This window comes from Hyla sarda, chromosome 8, assembly GCF_029499605.1.
Source record: "Hyla sarda isolate aHylSar1 chromosome 8, aHylSar1.hap1, whole genome shotgun sequence".
Classification (NCBI taxonomy): Eukaryota; Metazoa; Chordata; class Amphibia; order Anura; family Hylidae; genus Hyla; species Hyla sarda.
Window position 1 is genome coordinate 8,263,675 of NC_079196.1, and position 27,044 is coordinate 8,290,718.

At 42.7% G+C, this 27,044-nt stretch overlaps 1 protein-coding gene across 4 annotated transcripts; it reads right to left on the minus strand.

The window, feature by feature from the left end:
* Positions 1 to 1,638: 1,638 nt before the first annotated feature.
* Positions 1,639 to 26,380, minus strand: LOC130284477 (uncharacterized). 4 transcript variants are annotated; one of them, XM_056534865.1, is made up of 9 exons: positions 26,237 to 26,380; positions 21,373 to 21,472; positions 17,838 to 18,059; positions 16,339 to 16,418; positions 13,248 to 13,326; positions 7,701 to 7,741; positions 7,499 to 7,619; positions 7,218 to 7,404; positions 1,639 to 4,005 (listed from the first exon to the last, which is right to left on the minus strand). In XM_056534865.1, the coding sequence occupies exons 3-9, from the start codon at positions 18,016 to 18,018 to the stop codon at positions 3,408 to 3,410; spliced, it is 1,287 nt and encodes a 428-aa protein (XP_056390840.1). In that variant the 5' UTR covers positions 18,019 to 18,059; positions 21,373 to 21,472; positions 26,237 to 26,380; the 3' UTR covers positions 1,639 to 3,407. The 4 variants fall into 4 exon arrangements, with proteins under 4 accessions (XP_056390840.1, XP_056390841.1, XP_056390843.1 ...); XM_056534866.1 differs by having other exon boundaries at positions 17,838 to 18,080; XM_056534868.1 differs by lacking the exon at positions 21,373 to 21,472 and having other exon boundaries at positions 26,237 to 26,338.
* Positions 26,381 to 27,044: the final 664 nt, after the last annotated feature.

The window sequence follows — 27,044 nt, forward strand, 5'->3', positions numbered from 1 at the left end:
CATGTTTTATTAAAATAAACTTTATTACATTTTTTTTACAACTCAAGAAGCGAGTAAACTGGGAACGGTCGGGGCGTGGGGTTTATGGCACAATACGGAGTAAACATCCACACGTTCTACATTTTCCTGCACACGTTTTTTTTTTTTTTTTTCATACTTCCTTCCCTTTAAATTTCAATATAAAGCGTAAACGGCTACAATGTGGCGCCGGGCACCACCCTGACTCCGGATCACACGATTACGCTTGGCATCTACGTACGGAAGACGAGGATTCCGGCCCAGGGTCCTGGCTTTACTGTCGCCTCTTCTGCCAGTTTGGGTTCCGATGTCCAATGCAAACTCATTGCCCACACACAGGATAGAGTAGTGTTACCCAACCAGGGTGCCTCCAGCTGTTGCAAAACTACACCTCCCAGCATGCAGGAACAGCCAATGTCTGTCCGGACATGCTGGGAGTTGTAGTTCTGCAACAGCTGGAGACACCTTGGTTGGGAAACCGAGAGGATAAGTTGTCTGAGGACCTTCCACAATCTCCAGAATGGGGCCCCAACTCTCCCCGCTGCTTGGATAGCTTTGATGTGTTTTTGTTTTTTTTTTGCTCCGCCCCTAGACACCTCATCCCTTATCAAACGGGACCCCCATCCCCCCATATCTCGGCTGCGGCACCCCAGACATCCGATGCACAGAGCGAACTTTGCTCCGTGCCAGATGACTGGCGATGTGGAAGCTCGTGATGTCACTGTCAGGCCCCCTCAATTTGAGTCTGGGAGTGGCGTGACAGCCCCCCCCCAACCCCACAAAATAAACAAAAGGCCTGGGCTACTGACATGCAATAAGTCTGACTTAATCGGTGAGAGTCGGGAGACCCTTACACACACTGTCCAACCTAGTGCTGGGCGATATACCCCTTCATACTGAATACCGTGTGTTTCTTCTGTACGGTATTAATTTTTCCTTATACCGGTCGGGCCCCTCGAATTAATTATCAACCGCAGTGCGCGTGGGAACCAATCATATATGAGCCGCGGGCGCTGCTCTGCTTTTCCTCCCACCCACCAAATGAATGAATCAGCCGCAGCGCTGCCCCCACATTGAGGGACTAATCCAGTTACCTGCAGGCGCTGATCTCCTTTTCCTGCCGTGGGAAGTAAATGAGTTGTGAGGAGGTTCTGCAGCGCCCGCGGCCCACTGCTTTCAGCGCTTGCAGGGGGGAAGGTGACAGCTTCCATTCTCTGTCCTGCACCCGCGGCTAACAGGAGGAAAAGCAGGACAGTGTCCCCGGGTCATATAGGATTAGTTCCCCAGCGCACTGCGGCTGATAATTCATTGGAGGGGGGTAAAGAGTGAAAAAACAATACAGTGGAACCACCATAAGTTTGAAAAATCCCGTGATAGACATTTTTGGTCATAGCGCCCAGCACTCGTCCAACCTCATGCACTCAGACACTGGTTTCTAGAGATGAGCGAACTTACAGTAAATTCGATTCGTCACAAACTTCTCGGCTCGGCAGTTGATGACTTTTCCTGCATAAATGAGTTCAGCTTTCAGGTGCTCCGGTGGCTGGAAAAGGTGGATACAGTCCTAGGAGACTCTCCAGCCACCGGAGCACCTGAAAGCTGAACTAATTTATACAGGATAAGGCATCAACTGCCGAGCCGAGAAGTTCGTGACGAATCGAATTTACTGTAAATTCGCTCATCTCTACTAGTTTCCTATAGAAGGATCACATCTCGGAGCTGCTGCTTTATAGGCACTTGGGAATCGCCCTATATTTCCTGAAAGGGGTTGTGAATGTAAGATGCATGAATGTGAGGGGGTCCGCAGAACAGCCGTCCCTATTGGTTGAGAGAGGACCCCAAGATCTGCACTGATGGGACAATAAGGTTTAGTCACAAGTAGGGATGTCCCGATACCAAACATTTGCACGAATACTTGTACTCCTGCTTATGTCCCTGATACCTAATCCGATAATCGCCGGCAGGTATCACGGAGGTGCCGAACTATGCAGTGCGCCCGGCAGCTGAGCGCGCGTCATAGCCAGGACCTGTGGCTAATGCCGATCGCGGTGATGTCCGGCATTAACCTTTTAGATGCTGCAATCAAAGTCTATTGCGGCGTCTAGAAGTCCTGAGATTAACTGCCGGTAAGCTCAGGGATGCTGATCGGGATCACCGCAGTGAAATCGCCGTGTCCCGATCAGCTGAGAGGACGGCCGGAGGTCCCATACCGTGCGCCGCGCCGTCCAAGCCTCGCTCTTTTACTGCAGGCTCTCTGCCGACACCTCTGTCCATTTTAGAAACTGTCCAGAATAGGAGCAAATCGCCATAGCAAACCTCTCCTGCTCTGGACAGTTCCTGACATGGCCAGAGGTGTCAGCAGAGAGCGACTTGTGGTCAGGCAGAAAGGAAATTCAAAAAGAAAAGAACTTCCCGTGGATCATACAGCAGCTGATAAGTACTGGAAGGATTGGGATTTTTTAAATAGAAGTAATTTATAAATCTGTTTAACTTTCTGGCACCAGCTGATTTAAAAGAAAAAATGTTTTACCCCTTTAAATAAAATATAAAATCTTTAAAAAAAATTAAATATATAAAAGCCTTCCTCTATTATAAAAAAAAAAAACACCTCTTTCCCCATTATAAAAAGAAACAAAAAAACTGTCACATGACAAAGTATCGGTAATTGGTATCAGCTTGTACTAGTTTTAAATGGTATCGGGACATCCCTAGTCACAAGGAGTCAGTCCCTGTCCGTATACCCTGTAACGCAATGGATCTCAATCAGGGTGCCTCCCAATATGCCCCGATGTCCAACCAAATGTTGCAAAACTACACCTCCCAGCATGCCGGAACAGCCAAACACCTGTCTGTCTCCTCCAGTGCATCCACACTGATCATGAAAGGTAAATCAAGGCTTCCCTTTTGCAAAACTTCAACTTCCAGCATGCCCGGACAGCCGTTGGCTGTCCGGGCATGCTGGGAGTTGTAGTTTTGCAACAGCTGGAGGCACCATGGATGGGAAACACTGCTATAAGGATATCTATGACCCTTGCAGATCTTTCTTTAGCTCAGGTCCTGGTCACCGGCTATTAATATAGCGCAGAGTCAGCGGTGCGTCCATCTGGAAGACACGTCTCAATATCGCATTTCTATAATAAGATTGATAGGATCCGTAACGTTATAAGATTTCTGCACCACACTGAAGAGCACTACAATCGGCCTCTCCTAGCCGGCTGATAACAGAGAACAGCGCCTGTAGTCATCTGACCATTAGGTGAGGTCTGTGATCGCTGCAGCATCGCAGCCTATTCACACATATTCCACGACTGATATGTAAATATGGCCGCCCTGTTATTACTCCGAGCAGCCATACGATGTAACAGATGATCCAGTAGATCCGGCGGTGACTACTCCGCCACGATCCGCACTACGGAGATCTCACAGTGTCTGGACAGCGGCTTCCCCCCGATCATCAGGAAAACGTCCTCGGCCCGATCCTCGCAGGGAAGAGCAGTTTGCGCACAATCCTCCTCCACCAGCGTGAAAGACTCGTTCCCATAGCCGGTGAGGAGGCGCCGCTCGTCTCCCCCCGAGGAGGAGAAGGTGCAGGAGCAGAGGGTGGGGGAGGCCGGGCGCTCCTTAAAGGTTTTCATCTCGATGAGGTTGGAGCTGGAGATGGTGGAGACTTTATTGGAGCCCAAAGTGAGGAAGGAGTGAAGCTTCTCCACGGAGGAGTCACCGCCCGGCGCCCCCGAGTGCTCGCTGCACAATGAGGAGATCCGGTCCTCCGACGTGGACTGACCGCCCACCGCCACCGCGCAGTTATACATCCGCGCGCAGTCCACCTTCTGCATCACTCTGGAGATTTTCTTCCAGGAGCGAGAAGCAAAGTGATATCTCCACAAATTATGGACAGGAGTGCGAGACGGTAATCCTCCTCCGACTATCCACAGGCAGCCATGATGGATCACACAACCGTGGCCGACCAGTTTAGGGGGACCAGAGCTTCACAAAGAACAGAGAGAGGAATCAGATTCAGAAAAAATACAATACTGCCAACTATATACAGGAATATAACTACTATAATACTGCCTCCTATATACAAGAATATAACTACTATAATACTGCCTCCTATATACAAGAATATAACTACTATAATACTGCCACCTATATACAGGAATATAACTACTATAATACTGCCTCCTATATACAAGAATATAACTACTATAATACTGCTCCTATATACAAGAATATAACTACTATAATACTGCCTCCTATATACAAGAATATAACTACTATAATACTGCCTCCTATATACAAGAATATAACTACTATAATACTGCCCCTATATACAAGAATATAACTACTATAATACTACTCCTATATACAAGAATATAACTACTATAATACTGCCTCCTATATACAAGAATATAACTACTATAATACTGCCTCCTATATACAAGAATATAACTACTATAATACTGCCCTTATATACAAGAAAGTAACTACTATAATACTGCTCCTATATACAAGAATATAACTACTATAATACTGCTCCTATATACAAGAATATAACTACTATAATACTGCTCCTATATACAAGAATATAACTACTATAATACTGCTCCTATATACAAGAAGATAACTACTATAATACTGCTCCTATATACAAGAATATAACTACTATAATACTGCTCCTATATACAAGAATATAACTACTATAATACTCTCCTATATACAAGAATATAACTACTATAATACTGCTCCTATATACACGAATATAACTACTATAATACTGCTCCAATATACAAGAATATAACTACTATAATACTGCTCCTATATACAAGAATATAACTACTATAATACTGCTCCTATATACAAGAATATATCTACTATAATACTGCTCCTATATACACGAATATAACTACTATAATACTGCTCCAATATACAAGAATATAACTACTATAATACTGCTCCTATATACAAGAATATAACTACTATAATACTGCCCTTATATACAAGAATATAACTACTATAATACTGCTCCTATATACAAGAATATAACTACTATAATACTGCCCTTATATACAAGAAAGTAACTACTATAATACTGCTCCTATATACACGAATATAACTACTATAATAGTGCTCCTATATACAAGAAGATAACTACTATAATACTGCTCCTATATACAAGAATATAACTACTATAATACTGCTCCTATATACAAGAATATAACTACTATAATACTGCTCCTATATACAAGAATATAACTACTATAATACTGCTCCTATATACAAGAAGATAACTACTATAATACTGCTCCTATATACAAGAATATAACTACTATAATACTGCTCCTATATATATAGACACATAAGAATATAACTACTATAATACTGCTCCTATATACAAGAATATAACTACTATAATACTGCCTCCTATATACAAGAATATAACTACTATAATACTGTTCCTATATACAAGAGTATAACTACTATAATACTGCTCCTATATAAAAGAATATAACTACTATAATACTGCTCCTATATACAAGAATATAACTACTATAATACTGCCCCTATATACAAGAATATAACTACTATAATACTGCCCCTATATACAAGAATATAACTACTATAATACTGCTCCTATATACAAGAATATAACTACTATAATACTGCCCCTATATACAAGAATATAACTACTATAATACTGCCTCCTATATACAAGAATATAACTACTATAATACTGTTCCTATATACAAGAGTATAACTACTATAATACTGCCTCCTATATACAAGAATATAACTACTATAATACTGCTCCTATATACAAGAATATAACTACTATAATACTGCTCCTATATACAAGAATATAACTACTATAATACTGCCTCCTATATACAAGAATATAACTACTATAATACTGCTCCTATATACAAGAATATAACTACTATAATACTGCCCCTATATACAAGAATATAACTACTATAATACTGCCTCCTATATACAAGAATATAACTACTATAATACTGTTCCTATATACAAGAGTATAACTACTATAATACTGCCTCCTATATACAAGAATATAACTACTATAATACTGCTCCTATATACAAGAATATAACTACTATAATACTGCTCCTATATACAAGAATATAACTACTATAATACTGCTCCTATATACAAGAATATAACTACTATAATACTGCTCCTATATACAAGAATATAACTACTATAATACTGCTCCTATATACAAGAATATAACTACTATAATACTGCTCCTATATACAAGAATATAACTACTATAATACTGCTCCTATATACAAGAATATAACCACTATAATACTGCTCCTATATACAAGAATATAACTACTAGAATACTTATCCTATATACAAGAATATAACTACTATAATACTGCTCCTATATACAAGAATATAACTACTATAATACTGCTCCTATATACAAGAATATAACTACTATAATACTGCCCCTATATACAAGAATATAACTTCTATAATACTGCTCCTATATACAAGAATATAACTACTATAATACTGCTCCTATATACAAGAATATATCTACCATAATACTGCCCCTATATACAAGAATACAACTACTATAATACTGCTCCTATATACAAGAGTATAACTACTATAATACTGCTCCTATATACAAGAATATAACTACTATAATACTGCTCCTATATACAAGAATATAACTACTATAATACTGCTCCTATATACAAGAATATAACTACTATAATACTGCTCCTATATACAAGAATATAACTACTATAATACTGCTCCTATATACAAGAATATAACCACTATAATACTGCTCCTATATACAAGAATATAACTACTAGAATACTTATCCTATATACAAGAATATAACTACTATAATACTGCTTCTATATACAAGAATATAACTACTATAATACTGCTCCTATATACAAGAATATAACTACTATAATACTGCTCCTATATACAAGAATATATCTACCATAATACTGCCCCTATATACAAGAATACAACTACTATAATACTGCTCCTATATACAAGAGTATAACTACTATAATACTGCTCCTATATACAAGAATATAACTACTATAATACTGCTCCTATATACAAGAATATAACTACTATAATACTGCTCCTATATACAAGAATATAACTACTATAATACTGCTCCTATGTACACCCAGTCTTACCTGGTTTTGATGACCGACCAGTTGTGTCTACGAAAATCAAATCTCCAGAAGTCGCTCTGTTCAGCCATATTCTTTAGTCCTCCAAACAAGAACATAGCGGCATTATGGGTAACACAGGAGTGTCCATGTCGGGGTCCGGGGCCCAGGCCACGCGTGTGAGGACTCAGCGGTGACCACTTCTGTGTATCTGCCAGGAGACAAAACAATGGCGTGTTAACCCTTTTATGGGAGCAGTAGTGGGTTCCCTTTTCACCCAGATGCTCATGTACTGCGGAGGTTACCAAAATAAAACACCCAGAATTCCTCCACCGTCCCCTCAATATCGAAGTAGCCTCCGTACACAAACATGGCCGACTGGTACACGACTGCGCTGTGCCCCTTCCTGTTTGTGGGTCTGTTCTCCTGTAACACACAGAGAAGTTTTAGACTTGTGTGGCCCCGCCCCCGAGGAGCGGCTATACCATTACATACAGAAATACTTACCTGTCCCTCCTGGGCCTTGACTTCACACCATCGTCTTGTATCTAAGAAGAGATAATAGTCACATGATACAGGGCGCGCTCATCACTCTTCTCATAGTAACATGGTTCATAAGGTTGAAAAAAAGAGCAGAGTCCATCACGTCCAACCTATAACCCTAATGAGTCCCTACTAAGTTGATCCAGAGGAGGCAAAAAAACCTCATACAAGAGGTAAAAACTCCTTCCTGACTCCAAATATGGCATCAGAATAAATCCCTGGATCCACGTTCTGTCCCTATAAATCTAATATCCATAACCTGTAATGTTATTATTCTCCAAAAATGCATCCAGACCCTTTATATTCTATTACAGAGTTCCCCATGACACCTCCTCCGGGAGATAATTCCACAGTCTCACTGCTCTTACAGTAAAGAACCCCCGTCTGTGCTGGTGTAGAAACCTTCTTTCCTCTAGACGTAGAGGATGCCCCCTTGTTATATATACAGTCCTGGGTATAAATATATCATGGAGAGATCTCTGTACTGTCCTGATATATTATATATATTATTAGGTCACCTCCTTGTTATATATACAGTCCTGGGTATAAATATATCATGGAGAGATCTCTGTACTGTCCTGATATATTATATATATATTATTAGGTCACCTTGTTATATATACAGTCCTGGGTATAAATAGATCATGGAGAGATCTCTGTACTGTCCTGATATATTATATATATTATTAGGTCTCCTCCTTGTTATATATACAGTCCTGGGTATAAATATATCATGGAGAGATCTCTGTACTGTCCTGATATATTATATATATTATTAGGTCTCCTCCTTGTTATATATACAGTCCTGGGTATAAATATATCATGGAGAGATCTCTGTACTGTCCTGATATATTATATATATTATTAGGTCACCTCCTTGTTAAATATATATATACAGTCCTGGGTATAAATAGATCATGGAGAGATCTCTGTACTGTCCTGATATATTATATATATTATTAGGTCTCCTCCTTGTTATATATACAGTCCTGGGTATAAATAGATCATGGAGAGATCTCTGTACTGTCCTGATATATTATATATATTATTAGGTCCCCCCCTTGTTATATATACAGTCCTGGGTATAAATAGATCATGGAGAGATCTCTGTACTGTCCTGATATATTATATATATATATTATTAGGTCACCTCCTTGTTATATATACAGTCCTGGGTATAAATAGATCGTGGAGAGATCTCTGTACTGTCCTGATATATTATATATATATTATTAGGTCACCTCCTTGTTATATATACAGTCCTGGGTATAAATAGATCATGGAGAGATCTCTGTACTGTCCTGATATATTATATATATTTTTAGGTCACCTCCTTGTTATATATACAGTCCTGGGTATAAATAGATCATGGAGAGATCTCTGTACGGCCCCCTGATATATTTATACATAGTTATTAGGTCGCCCCTAAGCCTTATTTTTTCTAAACTAAATAACCCTAATTCTGATAATCTTTCTGGGTACTGTAGTCCTCCCATTCCCCGTATTACCCTGGTTGCCCATCTTTGAACCCTCTCCAGCTCCACTATATCTTTCTTGTACACTGGTGACCAGTACTGTACACAGTATTCTATGTGTGGTCTGACCAGTACTGTACACAGTATTCTCTGTGTGGTCTGACCAGTACTGTACACAGTATTCTCTGTGTGGTCTGACCAGTACTGTACACAGTATTCTCTGTGTGGTCTGACCAGTACTGTACACAGTATTCTCTGTGTGGTCTGACCAGTACTGTACACAGTATTCTCTGTGTGGTCTGACCAGTACTGTACACAGTATTCTCTGTGTGGTCTGACCAGTACTGTACACAGTATTCTCTGTGTGGTCTGACCAGTACTGTACACAGTATTCTCTGTGTGGTCTGACCAGTACTGTGCACAGTATTCCATGTGTGGTCTGACCAGTACTGTACACAGTATTCCATGTGTGGTCTGACCAGTACTGTACACAGTATTCCATGTGTGGTCTGACCAGTACTGTGCACAGTATTCCATGTGTGGTCTGACCAGTACTGTATACAGTATTCTATGTGTTGTCTGACCAGTACTGTACACAGTATTCTATGTGTGGTCTGTCCAGTACTGTACACAGTATTCTATGTGTGGTCTGACCAGCACTGTACACAGTATTCTATGTGTGGTCTGACCAGCACTGTACACAGTATTCCATGTGTGGTCTGACCAGTACTGTACACAGTATTCCATGTGTGGTCTGACCAGTACTGTACACAGTATTCCATGTGTGGTCTGACCAGTACTGTACACAGTATTCCATGTGTGGTCTGACCAGTACTGTACACAGTATTCCCTGTGTGGTCTGACCAGTACTGTACACAGTATTCCATGTGTGGTCTGACCAGTACTGTACACAGTATTCCATGTGTGGTCTGACCAGTACTGTACACAGTATTCTATGTGTGGTCTGACCAGTACTGTACACAGTATTCTATGTGTGGTCTGACCAGTACTGTACACAGTATTCTATGTGTGGTCTGACCAGTACTGTACACAGTATTCTATGTGTGGTCTGACCAGTACTGTACACAGTATTCTATGTGTGATCTTACCAGTACTGTACACAGTATTCTATGTGTGGTCTGACCAGTACTGTACACAGTATTCTATGTGTGGTCTGACCAGTACTGTACACAGTATTCCATGTGTGGTCTGACCAGTACTGTACACAGTATTCTATGTGTGATCTTACCAGTACTGTACACAGTATTCTATGTGTGGTCTGACCAGTACTGTACACAGTATTCTATGTGTGGTCTGACCAGTACTGTACACAGTATTCCATGTGTGGTCTGACCAGTACTGTACACAGTATTCTATGTGTGATCTTACCAGTACTGTACACAGTATTCTATGTGTGGTCTGACCAGTACTGTACACAGTATTCTATGTGTGGTCTGACCAGTACTGTACACAGTATTCCATGTGTGGTCTGACTAGTGATTTGTACAGTGGTAGAATTATTTCCTTGTCGTGGGCATCTATGCCCCTATTGATGCCCCTCATGATTTTATTTGTCTTGGCCGCAGCTGCCCAACACAGAAGTCTTAGTTAATAGTAAATTTAGATGTAGTGACCAAAGTCCTTTTCCACGTCAGTTGTCCCAAGTGTTCTCCCATTTACTACATAATCCCAGCCCGGATTTTTCTTCCCCTTGTGCATTACCTTACATTTATCAGTGTTGAACCTCATCTGCCACTTCTCAGCCCAAACCCCCAACCTATCCAGATCCATTTGTAACAGTGCACTGTCCTCTATAGTGTTATCTACTATACACAGTGCACTGTCCTCTAAAGTGTTTACCACTTTACAGAGTTTAGTATCATCTCCAAAGATTGTTACTTTACTATTCAACCCCTCTACAAGGTCATTAATGAATATATTAAATAGGACAGGACCCAATACTGACCCCTGTGGTCCCCACTAGTAACAGTCACCCAATTAGAATAATTACCATTAATAACCACCCTCTGTTTCCTATCACTGAGCCAGTTACTTACCCACTTACACACATTCTCCCCCAGCCCGATCCTTCTCATTTTATGCCCCAATCTTTTAGGTGGCAGTATCAGATGCTTTGGAAAAATCCAGATATACGACATCCAGTGATTCCCCCTGGTCCAGTCTGGAGCTCCCCTCCTCATAAAAGCTGATCAGGTGACAGGACCGATCCCTCATAAAGCCATGTGATATGGGGTCATACGTTTATTTTTATGAAGATATTCCAAAATAGCATCTCTTAGAAAACCCTCAAACAATTTACATACAACGGGGGTTAAACTAACAGGTCTATAATTCCCGGGGTCACCTTTTCACCCCTTTTAAAATATTGGCACCACATTTGCTGGGAGTTGTAGTATTGCAACAGCTGGAGGCACATTTCTTGTGTGGGAAACACTGATAGAGGATAAGTGTCTGACCTCTGAGGACCTTCCACTAGGCCTAGGACCTCCCACTAGGACCACACCACTAGTGTTTCCCAGCCAGGGTGCCTCCACCTGTTGCAAAACTACAACTCCCAGCATGCCCGGACGGCCTTTGGCTTGTCTTATTGATTATTATGTTCTGGTCATGGTTTGAATTTTCGCTTCAAGGGGTAAATTATTCAAAGTCTCCAGTGACAAGATCAGTAAAGGAAACAAAGGAAGAAGGTGATGCCGCCGCAGCAGTAGGAGAAACACGTCGGCACTGAAGTGACAATGTGCCAGAGCAGATCCCATTACATACACTTTGTACGAAATGTAAGATACTTTTTTGAAACAGTCTTAAAGGGACCATCACCTTGTTTAAACTTACACAACTGCTAGGGACCGACCCCCTGCGATCTCCAGAACATGGTCCCATTGGTCCCTGCTGCATGGATTAGGCGTGTAAACACCTGTTGCAAAACTACAACTCCTTGGCTGTCTGGGCTTGCTAGGAGTTGTAGTACTGCAACAGCTGGAGGCACATTGCTTGGGTGGGAAACACTGGGTCAGAAGATCAGTGTCTGACCTTTGAGGACCTCCCACAATCTCCAGAATGAGGTCCCTAACTTTTCCCGCTGCATGGATAGCTCACACGTCCCTCTGGTCAATTTATGTTCACACACCTAATCCATGCAGCGGGGGGGGGGGGGGGGGGGAGATGTTCTAAAGAGATCGCAGGGGGTCGGACTGCCACTAGTGTTTCCCAGCCAGTGTGCTTCCAGCTGTTGCAAAACTACAACTCACAGCGTACATCACCAAATCTAAGAAGTTAGCCAGTAGTACACGCACTGATAATTCCTTCCTTACTTCTCTGGCCGATCACATTGGTGAAAATCATCATCCCAAGATGTGATGCAATGTGATCGGCCAGAGAAGTAAGGGAGGAATTATCAGTGTGTGTACTACTGGCTAACTTCTTAGATTTGGTGATGTATGTTGTGTGTTGTAGTCTTGCAACAGCTGGAGGCACACTGGCTGGGAAACACTGGCGTAAATCATCATCCCAAGATGTGATGCAGTGTTTCCCAGCCAGTGTGCCTCCAGCTGTTGCAAAACTACAAATCACAGGATACATCACCAGATCTAAGAAGTTAGCCACTAGTACACGCACTGATAATTCCTCCCTTACTTCTCTGGCCGATCACATTGCATCACATCTTGGGCTTATGATTTACTCCAGTGTTTCCCAACCAGTGTGCCTCCAGCTGTTGCAAAACTACAACTCACAGGATACATCACCAAATCTAAGAAGTTAGCCAGTAGTACACGCACTGATAATTCCTCCCTCACTTCTCTGGCCGATTACATTGCATCACATCTTGGGCTTATGATTTATTTAGTGTTTCCCAACCAGTGTGCCTCTAGCTGTTGCAAAACTACAACTCCCAGCCGTTGGCTGTCCGGGCATGCTGGGAGTTGTAGTTTTGCATCAGCTGTAGGATGCAGTAAGAATTTGAGATCATTCTATGACCCTCATGGGTTGGCCTTGCCCCGGGTTCCATCCTGCTCACCTGTACAGTACATCCAGAGCGGGGTATGTTCTCGATTCGCCCCAAAGTCCACCATCCCCCCGAATATATACAGGACCCCCTGCAGAGACAGAAGAAGCAGAAATCATAACCAGATTCCTCTCACTACAGATATGTATAAGTTACATTATTTACTGTTACATTGTTGCGGAATGAACTTTAGTCAGATGCTGCATACAGCATTTAATACTATAGATCCTTCCAGTACTTATCAGCTGCTCCACAGGAAGTTGAGTTGTTCTTTCAAGTCTGACCACAGTGCTCTCTGCTGACACCTCTGTCCATGTCAGGAACTGTCCAGAGCAGGAGAGGTTTGCTATGGGGATTTGCTCTTGCTCTGGACAGTTCCTGACATGGACAGAGGTGTCAGCAGAGAGCACTGTGCTCAGACTGGAAAGAACTATACAACTTCCTGTGGAGCATACAGCAGCTGATAAGTACTGGAAGGCTTAAGGTTTTTAAATGGACGTAATTTACAAATCTGTTTATCTTTCTGGTCCCAGTTGATAAAAAAATAAAATTCCCACCGGAGTACCCCTTTAAGGGCTCATTCACACTACAGAATTTCCGCCTGGAGATATTCCGGATGGAGGCTCTGTCTGCAGCGGGCGCCGCCAAGAGAAACTGGCACTAGGACCATTCGGAAATACGAAGTCTCAATAGACAGCAATGCATTTACAAACAGATTCCATGTTCATTCTGGGGTGCAGAATTTCCGTGACCGAATGTCTGCTGCAGAAATTTGCACATTTGTGTGAATGAGCCCTAAGGGGCACGCCGATTGCGTGACACAGAGGCACGCCGATTGCGTGACACAGAGGCACGCCGATTGCGTGACACAGAGGCACGCCGATTGCGTGACACAGAGGCACGCCGATTGCGTGACACAGAGGCACGCCGATTGCGTGACACAGAGGCACGCCGATTGCGTGACACAGAGGCACGCCGATTGCGTGACACAGAGGCACGCCGATTGCGTGACACAGAGGCACGCCGATTGCGTGACACAGAGGCACGCCGATTGCGTGACACAGAGGCACTCCGATTGCGTGACACAGAGGCACTCCGATTGCGTGACACAGAGGCACTCCGATTGCGTGACACAGAGGCACTCCGATTGCGTGACACAGAGGCACTCCGATTGCGTGACACAGAGGCACTCCGATTGCGTGACACAGAGGCACTCCGATTGCGTGACACAGAGGCACTCCGATTGCGTGACACAGAGGCACTCCGATTGCGTGACACAGAGGCACTCCGATTGCGTGACACAGAGGCACTCCGATTGCGTGACACAGAGGCACTCCGATTGCGTGACACAGAGGCACTCCGATTGCGTGACACAGAGGCACTCCGATTGCGTGACACAGAGGCACTCCGATTGCGTGACACAGAGGCACTCCGATTGCGTGACACAGAGGCACTCCGATTGCGTGACACAGAGGCACTCCGATTGCGTGACACAGAGGCACTCCGATTGCGTGACACAGAGGCACTCCGATTGCGTGACACAGAGGCACTCCGATTGCGTGACACAGAGGCACTCCGATTGCGTGACACAGAGGCACTCCGATTGCGTGACACAGAGGCACTCCGATTGCGTGACACAGAGGCACTCCGATTGCGTGACACAGAGGCACTCCGATTGCGTGACACAGAGGCACTCCGATTGCGTGACACAGAGGCACTCCGATTGCGTGACACAGAGGCACTCCGATTGCGTGACACAGAGGCACTCCGATTGCGTGACACAGAGGCACTCCGATTGCGTGACACAGAGGCACTCCGATTGCGTGACACAGAGGCACTCCGATTACGTGACACAGAGGCACTCCGATTACGTGACACAGAGGCACTCCGATTACGTGACACAGAGGCACTCCGATTACGTGACACAGAGGCACTCCGATTACGTGACACAGAGGCACTCCGATTGCTTGACACAGAGGTACTCCGATTGCGTGACACAGAGGTACTCCGATTACTTGACACAGAGGTACTCCGATTACTTGACACAGAGGTACTCCGATTACTTGACACAGAGGTACTCCGATTACTTGACACAGAGGTACTCCGATTACTTAACACAGAGGTACTCCGATTACTTAACACAGAGGTACTCCGATTACTTAACACAGAGGTACTCCGATTACTTAACACAGAGGTACTCCGATTACGTAACACAGAGGTACTCCGATTGCGTAACACAGAGGTACTCCGATTGCGTAACACAGAGGTACTCCGATTACTTAACACAGAGGTACTCCGATTACTTAACACAGAGGTACTCCGATTACTTAACACAGAGGTACTCCGATTACTTAACACAGAGGTACTCCGATTACTTAACACAGAGGTACTCCGATTACTTAACACAGAGGTACTCCGATTACTTAACACAGAGGTACTCCGATTACTTAACACAGAGGCACTCCGATTGCGTAACACAGAGGCACTCCGATTGCGTAACACAGAGGCACTCCGATTGCGTAACACAGAGGCACTCCGATTGCGTCACACAGAGGTGCTCCCAATATGTAATACTCATCCCCTACTCACAGGATGGGAAATAAGTGTTAGATGGTTTGAGGGGGTCCGACCACTGGGACTGCCCCTGTGATGTCCAGTACGGGGCCCGTTTCATACCGCTGCACGTTCCGGCACCCACCATGTGAAATGAACTGGACTCCGGGGTGACGGTCCGCTCTGCCAGACACCAGCCGTAGCGATGTGCCTCCTCAGCCGGGACCAGTCTGTTCGGAGCACAGAGGGAAGAGACAGGCCCATTTCCGGAGATCGCGGGGGTCCCACTGGTCCGTCTTGTGGATAGGGGTTAAAGTTTTACATAACCGGAGTACCCCTTTAATAACAAGACAAGTCCTGACCCCACTCCATAAGGGCCCCTGGAGGAGTATACTGCCCCCAACCAATGATGAGGGGGTCACAGGGTCAGGCCACGGACAGGACTGGGTGTGTAACATAAGAATGTGATGACAGACATGCGGAGTGTCCCTTTAAGGTCTGGACTTTTAGAAGCAGAATTTATACAATGTAACAAGAAGAGCGCGGTCACCTCGTGGGCCACCATGGAGTGTCCTTCCAGCTTATCGGGGGCTTGTCGGCAGCTCGGAAGCTGCTCCCACCGGCCGAGAGCTGGAACAAAAGGGAAGACTGTGTGAGATGTAAAGAAAAGTCATAACAACGTGTTTACTCAACGGGCGATGGAAACCGCGGCCTGAGAGCCAGCGCCAAAGAGGTGCAGGGCAGCTCTGCCAGGAACCAGGTCATACAATCATACAATATACCTTCTGTATTCATCTGTCCCGGGTTCTGCTTACTGACAGGCAATGAAAACATTCCTGCTTAGATCTACAGCAGTGTTTCCCAACCAGGGTGCCTCCAGCTGTTGAAAAAAAACTACTCCCAGCATGCCTGGACAGAGTTTGACTGTCAGGACATGCTGGGAGTTGTAGTTTTGCAACAGCTTGAGGCACAACGGTTGGAAACTGTGGACCTCCAGATGTTGCAAAACTACAACTCCCAGCATGCCCTGACAGTCAAACGCTGTCCAGGCATGCTGGGAGTCATAGTTTTGCAACATCTGGAGGCACCCTGGTTGGGAAACACTGCTGTAAATCTAAACTGCTGTAGATCTAAACTACAACTCCCAGCATGCCTGGACAGTGTTTGACTGTCTGGGGATGCTGCAAATTGTAGTTTTGCAACAGCTGGAGGCACACTGGTTGAAAAAACACTGTCCCAGTGCATAATGTGGACCTTCAGCTGTTGCAAAACTACAACTCCCAGCATGCCTGGACAGTGTTTGACTGTCCGGGCATGCGGTGAGTTGTAGTTTTGCAACAGCTGGAGGCACACTGGTTGAAAAAACACTGTCCCAGTGCAAAATGTGGATCTTCAGCTGTTGCAAAACTACAACTCCCAGCATGACCGGACAGCCTGGGAGATGTAGTTTTGCAACAGCTGAAGGTCCACAGTTTGCACTGTAGAAGCATTTCCCAACCAGGATGCCTCCAGCTGTTGCAAAACTACAACTCCCAGCATGCCTGGACAGCCTAAGGAATGCTGGGGGTTGTAGTTTTGCAACAGCTGGAGGCACTCAGGTTAGGTAACACTACATAAACCTAAAGGATTTAAAAAACTAAGTGATTGTTACCATTGGATCCAGTCTGGACCATTCTCGCTCGATACATTGTATCCACACGGATATATTGTTGCAAACTTTAAGGGCTCGTTCACACGGACGGATCCGCAGGGGATTTTACGCTGTGGATCCGCCCACATTGGACCCTACAGTGTCAATCCGCCGCTACGAGTGGACATGCTACCGCTCTCGGGCCAGCTCAGTGGGCAGGGACAGCGGCCTCGATGTGTGCGAATGCACTGCGCATGCGTGCGGCGTCTCTCACATCGCAGCGTGTCTGCTCGTAGCGGCGGATTGACACTGTAGGGTCCAATGTGGGCGGATCCACAGTGTAAAATACGTTTCGGATCCGTCCGTGTGACGATTGATTTAGCGCACAGAGGATTGCAGATCTGGTAAATGTCGCTCACCTATACTGTATCTCCAGAAATCCCCCAGCACGGTGTCCTGCCGACCGCCATGGACGTACACGAAGCCGTTACACACCGCCGCGGCGTGTTTGAAGCGATCGCACGGCACCTTCTCCCTGCGGGACAGCGGCTCCCAGGCACAGTCGGCGCTCTCGGTGATCATACCCGCCAGCTCTGGCATGGTGCCCCACACCGCCCCCTACAGCCCAGAGCAGATATAACCTGGAACGAGAGCCGACAATCCTGAGTGGAGAGAATGTGCGCAAATGTCAGTGAGCAGGAAATACCAGGGAGCAGTGGGTTAAATCATCAAATATTGGCCCCTGAGGAGCGGTATGTGGGGCGCTTAGACCGCCAGCCAAAAATACACCAAAACTCGCCCAACAGGTTCTGGTGTGGAAACGGCACAGTCATCTGGTGGTGAGCGCAACGCAGGATCTGACACCTGTCTATACCATGAGAACGCAGAGACTGAGCTGCTACAGCGCCTCTTTGGCTCAGTGACTGAAAGGAAGTTCCCTCCCAACTCTGAGACCATCAAACAGTCACAACACAACAATGGCCTCCAATATAATATGATAAGATAGATCAGAGATATATAGATAGATGACAGATAGATACGAGATAGATAGATATGAGATAGATAGATATGTGATAGATAGATACGAGATAGATAGATATGAGATAGATAGATATGAGATAGATAGATAGATAGATACGAGATAGATAGATATGAGATAGATAGATAGATATGAGATAGATAGATAGATATGAGATAGATAGATAGATATGAGATAGATAGATAGATAGATAGGAGATAGATAGATAGATACGAGATAGATAGATAGATATGAGATAGATATGAGAGAGATAGATACGAGATAGATAGATAGATATGAGATAGATAGATAGATATACAGCAACAGAAGAATACAGCAGCACACTGCCAGCACAAGGATATAGGTGAAACATGAACATGCAGATAAAACATGGAGAGCTATACAGCTATGGTGTAATAGATGCAAATGTGAAACTATGAGATAGTGAGGCACTTAGCTCGCAAATTTGTCTCCTTATCGCGGTGGGACGGTCCAAGCTATTTGACCGCCGGCGGAGACAAATTTGCGAGCTAAGTGCCTCACTATTTCATAGTTTCACATTTGCATCTATTACACCATAGCTGTATAGCTCTCCATGTTTTATCTGCATGTTCATGTTTCACCTATATCCTTGTGCTGGCAGTGTGCTGCTGTATTCTCCTGTTGCTGTATATCTAGCCTAGTAGCGTGCACCTGTAGGCCAGGTCCATATAATAGTTTGGTATCAACTAAAGTGCTGGCTGACTTATTCTTTGTCTAGATAGGAGATAGATCGATAGATATGAAATAGATAGATAGATATGAGATAGATAGATAGATAGATATGAGATAGATAGATAGATATGAGATAGATAGATAGATATGAGATAGATAGATAGATATGAGATAGATAGATAGATATGAGATAGATAGATAGATAGATATGAGATCGATAGATAGATATGAGATCGATAGATAGATATGAGATCGATAGATATGAGAGAGATAGATAGATATGAGATAGATAGATATGAGATAGATAGATAGATATGAGATAGATAGATAGATAGATATGAGATAGATAGATAGATATGAGATAGATAGATAGATATGAGATAGATAGATAGATATGAGATAGATAGATAGATAGATAGATATGAGATAGATAGATATGAGATAGATAGATAGATATGAGATAGATAGATAGATAGATAGATGTGAGATAGATAGATAGATATGAGATAGATAGATAGATATGAGATACATAGATATGAGATAGATAGATATGAGATATACAACCAAAGGATAAATTGGCCAGCACTATTGATCCAAACTATTATATGGACCTGGCTTACAGGTGCAGGCTGCTGGGCTATATATACAGCAACAGGAGAATACAGCAGCACACTGCCAGCACAAAGATATAGATAAAACATGAGTATATAGATAGAACATGAAAAGCTATACAGCTGTAGTGCAATAAATGAAGATATGAAACTATGAAACAGTGAGGTACTTAGCTTGAAAATTTTGCGCCAAATAGCGTGGACCGTCCCAACACGGTAAGGTGACCTCATTCTGGGACGGACCCTACACTGTGTATATGCCTCTGTGTGACCAGTACAGCAGGCATTGCAGGATCTGAAACATCCAGCACCTTATATACACCTAATAGAGGTGGGTGGGGTGCAGGAGCCAACATGGAGGTAGCCACTCCCCCGTATGTGTAATACAACCAAAGAATAAGTTGGCCAGCACTATTAATCCAAACTATTATATGGACCTGGCTTACAGGTGCAGGCTGCTGGGCTAAATATACAGCAACAGGAGAATACAGCAGCACACTGCTAGCACAAAGATATAGGTGATGCACCCCACCCACCTCTATCAGGTGTATATAAGGTGCCTTGGATGTTTCAGACCTTGCAATGCCTGCCGTACTGGTCACACAGAGGCATATTCACAGTGTAGGGTCCGTCCCAGAATGAGGTCACCTTACCGTGGTGGGACGGTCCACGCTATTTGGCGCCAAATTCACAAGCTAAGTACCTCATATTTTCATAGTTTCATATCTTCATTTACTGCACCATAGCTGAATAGCTTTTCATGTTCTATCTATATACTCATGTTTCATCTATATACTCATGTTCCATCTATATACTCATGTTCCATCTATATACTCATGTTCCATCTATATACTCATGTTTCATCTATATCTTTGTGCTAGCAGTGTGCTGCTGTATTCTCCTGTTGCTAGATATGAAATAGATAGATACGAGATAGATAGATACGAGATAGATACGAGATAGATACGAGATAGATACGAGATCGATAGATACGAGATCGATAGATAGATACGAGATAGATAGATACGAGATAGATACAAGATAGATAGATAGATACGAGATAGATAGATACGAGATAGATAGATAGATACGAGATAGATAGATACGAGATAGATAGATAGATATATGAGATAGATAGATAGATAGATAGATAGATATGAGATAGATAGATAGATATGAGATAGATAGATATGAGATAGATAGATATGAGATAGATAGATATGAGATAGATAGATATGAGATAGATAGATATGAGATAGATAGATATGAGATAGATAGATATGAGATAGATATGAGATAGATAGATAGATATGAGATAGATAGATATGAGATAGATATGAGATAGATAGATAGATGGATAGGAGATAGATAGATAGATATGAGATAGATAGATAGATAGATATGAGATAGATAGATATGAGATAGATAGATATGAGATAGATAGATGATAGATATGAGATAGATAGATAGATAGATATGAGATAGATACATAGGAGATAGATAGATATAAGATAGATAGATATGAGATAGATAGATAGACAGATATGAGATAGATAGATAGATAGATATGAGATAGATAGATAGATATGTAGTCGCCCTCCTGTCACGTACCTCTCCCTACAGCCAAGGAGCCGTCTGTCACCTGCGCAGCGTCTTATCACTATGACCCCTGGAGCTGTTATTTCTCGCATAGCGATCGGTCACATGACTCCTGCGTAATAAAGATTCCAGGCGTATCATGATGGAAAATGTAATTGTAAGATTGTAATAAAGGTCACATGACAGGTATAACACTACAGGGGGGTAATATAATAGTCACATGACAGGTATAACACTACAGGGGGGTAATATAATAGTCACATGACAGGTATAACACTACAGGGGGGTAATATAACAGTCACATGACAGGTATAACACTACAGGGGGGTAATATAACAGTCACATGACAGGTATAACACTACAGGGGGGTAATATAATAGTCACATGACAGGTATAACACTACAGGGGGGTAATATAACAGTCACATGACAGGTATAACACTACAGGGGGGTAATATAATAGTCACATGACAGGTATAACACTACAGGGGGGTAATATAACAGTCACATGACAGGTATAACACTACAGGGGGGTAATATAATAGTCACATGACAGGTATAACACTACAGGGGGGTAATATAATAGTCACATGACAGGTATAACACTACAGGGGGTAATATAATAGTCACATGACAGGTATAACACTACAGGGGGGTAATATAATAGTCACATGACAGGTATAACACTACAGGGGGGTAATATAATAGTCACATGACAGGTATAACACTACAGGGGGGTAATATAATAGTCACATGACAGGTATAACACTACAGGGGGGTAATATAATAGTCACATGACAGGTATAACACTACAGGGGGGTAATATAATAGTCACATGACAGGTATAACACTACAGGGGGGTAATATAATAGTCACATGACAGGTATAACACTACAGGGGGTAATATAATAGTCACATGACAGGTATAACACTACAGGGGGGTAATATAATAGTCACATGACAGGTATAACACTACAGGGGGGTAATATAATAGTCACATGACAGGTATAACACTACAGGGGGGTAATATAATAGTCACATGACAGGTATAACACTACAGGGGGGTAATATAATAGTCACATGACAGGTATAACACTACAGGGGGTAATATAACAGTCACATGACAGGTATAACACTACAGGGGGGTAATATAATAGTCACATGACAGGTATAACACTACAGGGGGGTAATATAATAGTCACATGACAGGTATAACACTACAGGGGGTAATATAATAGTCACATGACAGGTATAACACTACAGGGGGGTAATATAATAGTCACATGACAGGTATAACACTACAGGGGTATAATATAATAGTCACATGACAGGTATAACACTACAGGGGGTAATATAATAGTCACATGACAGGTATAACACTACAGGGGGGTAATATAATAGTCACATGACAGGTATAACACTACAGGGGGGTAATATAATAGTCACATGACAGGTATAACACTACAGGGGGGTAATATAATAGTCACATGACAGGTATAACACTACAGGGGGGTAATATAACAGTCACATGACAGGTATAACACTACAGGGGGGTAATATAATAGTCACATGACAGGTATAACACTACAGGGGGTAATATAATAGTCACATGACAGGTATAACACTACAGGGGGGGTAATATAACAGTCACATGACAGGTATAACACTACAGGGGTATAATATAATAGTCACATGACAGGTATAACACTACAGGGGGGTAATATAATAGTCACATGACAGGTATAACACTACAGGGGGGTAATATAATAGTCACATGACAGGTATAACACTACAGGGGTATAATATAATAGTCACATGACAGGTATAACACTACAGGGGGGTAATATAATAGTCACATGACAGGTATAACACTACAGGGGGGGTAATATAACAGTCACATGACAGGTATAACACTACAGGGGGGTAATATAATAGTCACATGACAGGTATAACACTACAGGGGGGTAATATAATAGTCACATGACAGGTATAACACTACAGGGGGGTAATATAATAGTCACATGACAGGTATAACACTACAGGGGGGTAATATAATAGTCACATGACAGGTATAACACTACAGGGGGTAATATAATAGTCACATGACAGGTATAACACTACAGGGGGTAATATAATAGTCACATGACAGGTATAACACTACAGGGGTATAATATAACAGTCACATGACAGGTATAACACTACAGGGGGGTAATATAATAGTCACATGACAGGTATAACACTACAGGGGGGTAATATAACAGTCACATGACAGGTATAACACTACAGGGGTATAATATAATAGTCACATGACAGGTATAACACTACAGGGGGGTAATATAATAGTCACATGACAGGTATAACACTACAGGGGTATAATATAATAGTCACATGACAGGTATAACACTACAGGGGGGTAATATAATAGTCACATGACAGGTATAACACTACAGGGGTATAATATAATAGTCACATGACAGGTATAACACTACAGGGGGGTAATATAATAGTCACATGACAGGTATAACACTACAGGGGTATAATATAATAGTCACATGACAGGTATAACACTACAGGGGGGTAATATAATAGTCACATGACAGGTATAACACTACAGGGGGGGTAATATAACAGTCACATGACAGGTATAACACTACAGGGGGGTAATATAATAGTCAAATGACAGGTATAACACTACAGGGGGGTAATATAATAGTCACATGACAGGTATAACACTACAGGGGGTAATATAACAGTCACATGACAGGTATAACACTACAGGGGGGTAATATAATAGTCACATGACAGGTATAACACTACAGGGGGGTAATATAATAGTCACATGACAGGTATAATACTACAGGGGGGTAATATAATAGTCACATGACAGGTATAACACTACAGGGGGTAATATAATAGTCACATGACAGGTATAACACTACAGGGGGTAATATAACAGTCACATGACAGGTATAACACTACAGGGGGTAATATAACAGTCACATGACAGGTATAACACTACAGGGGGTAATATAATAGTCACATGACAGGTATAACACTACAGGGGGTAATATAATAGTCACATGACAGGTATAACACTACAGGGGGTAATATAACAGTCACATGACAGGTATAACACTACAGGGGGGTAATATAACAGTCACATGACAGGTATAACACTACAGGGGGGTAATATAACAGTCACATGACAGGTATAACACTACAGGGGGGTAATATAATAGTCACATGACAGGTATAACACTACAGGGGGTAATATAATAGTCACATGACAGGTATAACACTACAGGGGGGTAATATAATAGTCACATGACAGGTATAACACTACAGGGGGTAATATAATAGTCACATGACAGGTATAATACTACAGGGGGGTAATATAACAGTCACATGACAGGTATAACACTACAGGGGGGTAATATAATAGTCACATGACAGGTATAACACTACAGGGGGGTAATATAATAGTCACATGACAGGTATAACACTACAGGGGGGTAATATAATAGTCACATGACAGGTATAACACTACAGGGGGGTAATATAATAGTCACATGACAGGTATAACACTACAGGGGGGTAATATAATAGTCACATGACAGGTATAACACTACAGGGGGGTAATATAATAGTCACATGACAGGTATAACACTACAGGGGGGTAATATAATAGTCACATGACAGGTATAACACTACAGGGGTATAATATAATAGTCACATGACAGGTATAACACTACAGGGGGGTAATATAATAGTCACATGACAGGTATAACACTACAGGGGGGTAATATAATAGTCACATGACAGGTATAACACTACAGGGGGGGGTAATATAATAGTCACATGACAGGTATAACACTACAGGGGGGTAATATAACAGTCACATGACAGGTATAACACTACAGGGGGTAATATAACAGTCACATGACAGGTATAACACTACAGGGGGGTAATATAATAGTCACATGACAGGTATAACACTACAGGGGGTAATATAACAGTCACATGACAGGTATAACACTACAGGGGGGTAATATAACAGTCACATGACAGGTATAACACTACAGGGGGTAATATAACAGTCACATGACAGGTATAACACTACAGGGGGGTAATATAACAGTCACATGACAGGTATAACACTACAGGGGGTAATATAATAGTCACATGACAGGTATAACACTACAGGGGGGTAATATAATAGTCACATGACAGGTATAACACTACAGGGGGGGTAATATAACAGTCACATGACAGGTATAACACTACAGGGGGGTAATATAATAGTCACATGACAGTTATAACACTACAGGGGGGTAATATAATAGTCACATGACAGGTATAACACTACAGGGGGGTAATATAATAGTCACATGACAGTTATAACACTACAGGGGTATAATATAATAGTCACATGACAGGTATAACACTACAGGGGGTAATATAATAGTCACATGACAGGTATAACACTACAGGGGGGTAATATAACAGTCACATGACAGGTATAACACTACAGGGGGGTAATATAATAGTCACATGACAGGTATAACACTACAGGGGGGGGTAATATAATAGTCACATGACAGGTATAACACTACAGGGGGGTAATATAATAGTCACATGACAGGTATAACACTACAGGTTATTATCGTACAGTTTCCTATATCGCCGATAACATAATATAACAGTAAATCCTCCGGATGATAATAACACAACCATTATATATATATCCGCCAGGAGCCGCCATGATTCCGTTATGTCACGACACAGAGCCGCACTCTGGACACTCACTCCTCTCTGTGATTGTTCTTCTGTCGCGACATAACTGGTCAGTGACTGTGAAGAGACGCGTTATCACTCACCGCCCGGGCCGCATCTCCCGACATCCGCGATAAAACTTCAGGAAGAGTCCCGGAGCCCCCGCCACACAGCGACCCCGGGGCTCTGTCTACGTCACCACTACGTCACCACACAACCAGCCCGGCCCCGCCCCCTGACAGCCGCTGCGCCCCCTGGCGGTGAGTGATGAATATGAGACCAAATCCTTCTCTGACACATTGTACAGAATCTCCTGCGCTGGGGGGAAAGTGGTAACCACTAGCAACCGATCTGATCGCTTCTTCTAAAAAGGTCTCTAAAAAAAACAAAAGAAGCGATCTGATTGGTTGCTATGGGCAACTGCACCACTTTTCTTCCTCTAAGTTTAGTCACTGCTGAAGTCAGAAGGGAGATAAGCGGCACAAGCCATAGGTATAGACCAGCGTTTCCAAACCAGGGAGCCTCCAGCTGTTGCAAAACTACAACTCCCAGCATGCCCGGACAGCCGAAGGCTGTCCGGGCATGCTGGGGGTTGTAGTTTTGCAACAGCTGGAGGTACCTTGGTTGAGTAACACTGCTATAGACATTCGACAGATGGGACGCTGCTTTTACTTTTGACCGGAGTTCCCCTTTAGGTTAGTTTCCACTTGATTCTTTTTTTTCCTGCGATTTTGTTTTGTGTGGAAAAAAAAATGCGTTTGAGTGGAATTTGCATTTTTTTTGGCCGCTTTCGCCTTATTTTTTTTTTTTTCCAAAATTAGTTGGGTACCAAAAAAAAAAAAATAAATAAATAAAAGGATGCAGTAGTAGAGATGGAAAAAGAATGTATTTAATTAAATTTATATAACGAAA

What these genes read in the sequence shown, in the direction of transcription:
- LOC130284477 (XM_056534865.1), bottom strand. Translation starts at nt 18,018, where the DNA reads ATGCCAGAGCTGGCGGGTATGATCACCGAGAGCGCCGACTGTGCCTGG. An exon ending in TTTCTGGAGATACAGTATAG is followed by an intron (nt 16,419 to 17,837) that starts GTGAGCGACATT and finishes CTTTTGTTCCAG; the next exon opens with CTCTCGGCCGGTGGGAGCAG. An exon ending in ACTCCATGGTGGCCCACGAG is followed by an intron (nt 13,327 to 16,338) that starts GTGACCGCGCTC and finishes CTGTCTCTGCAG; the next exon opens with GGGGTCCTGTATATATTCGG.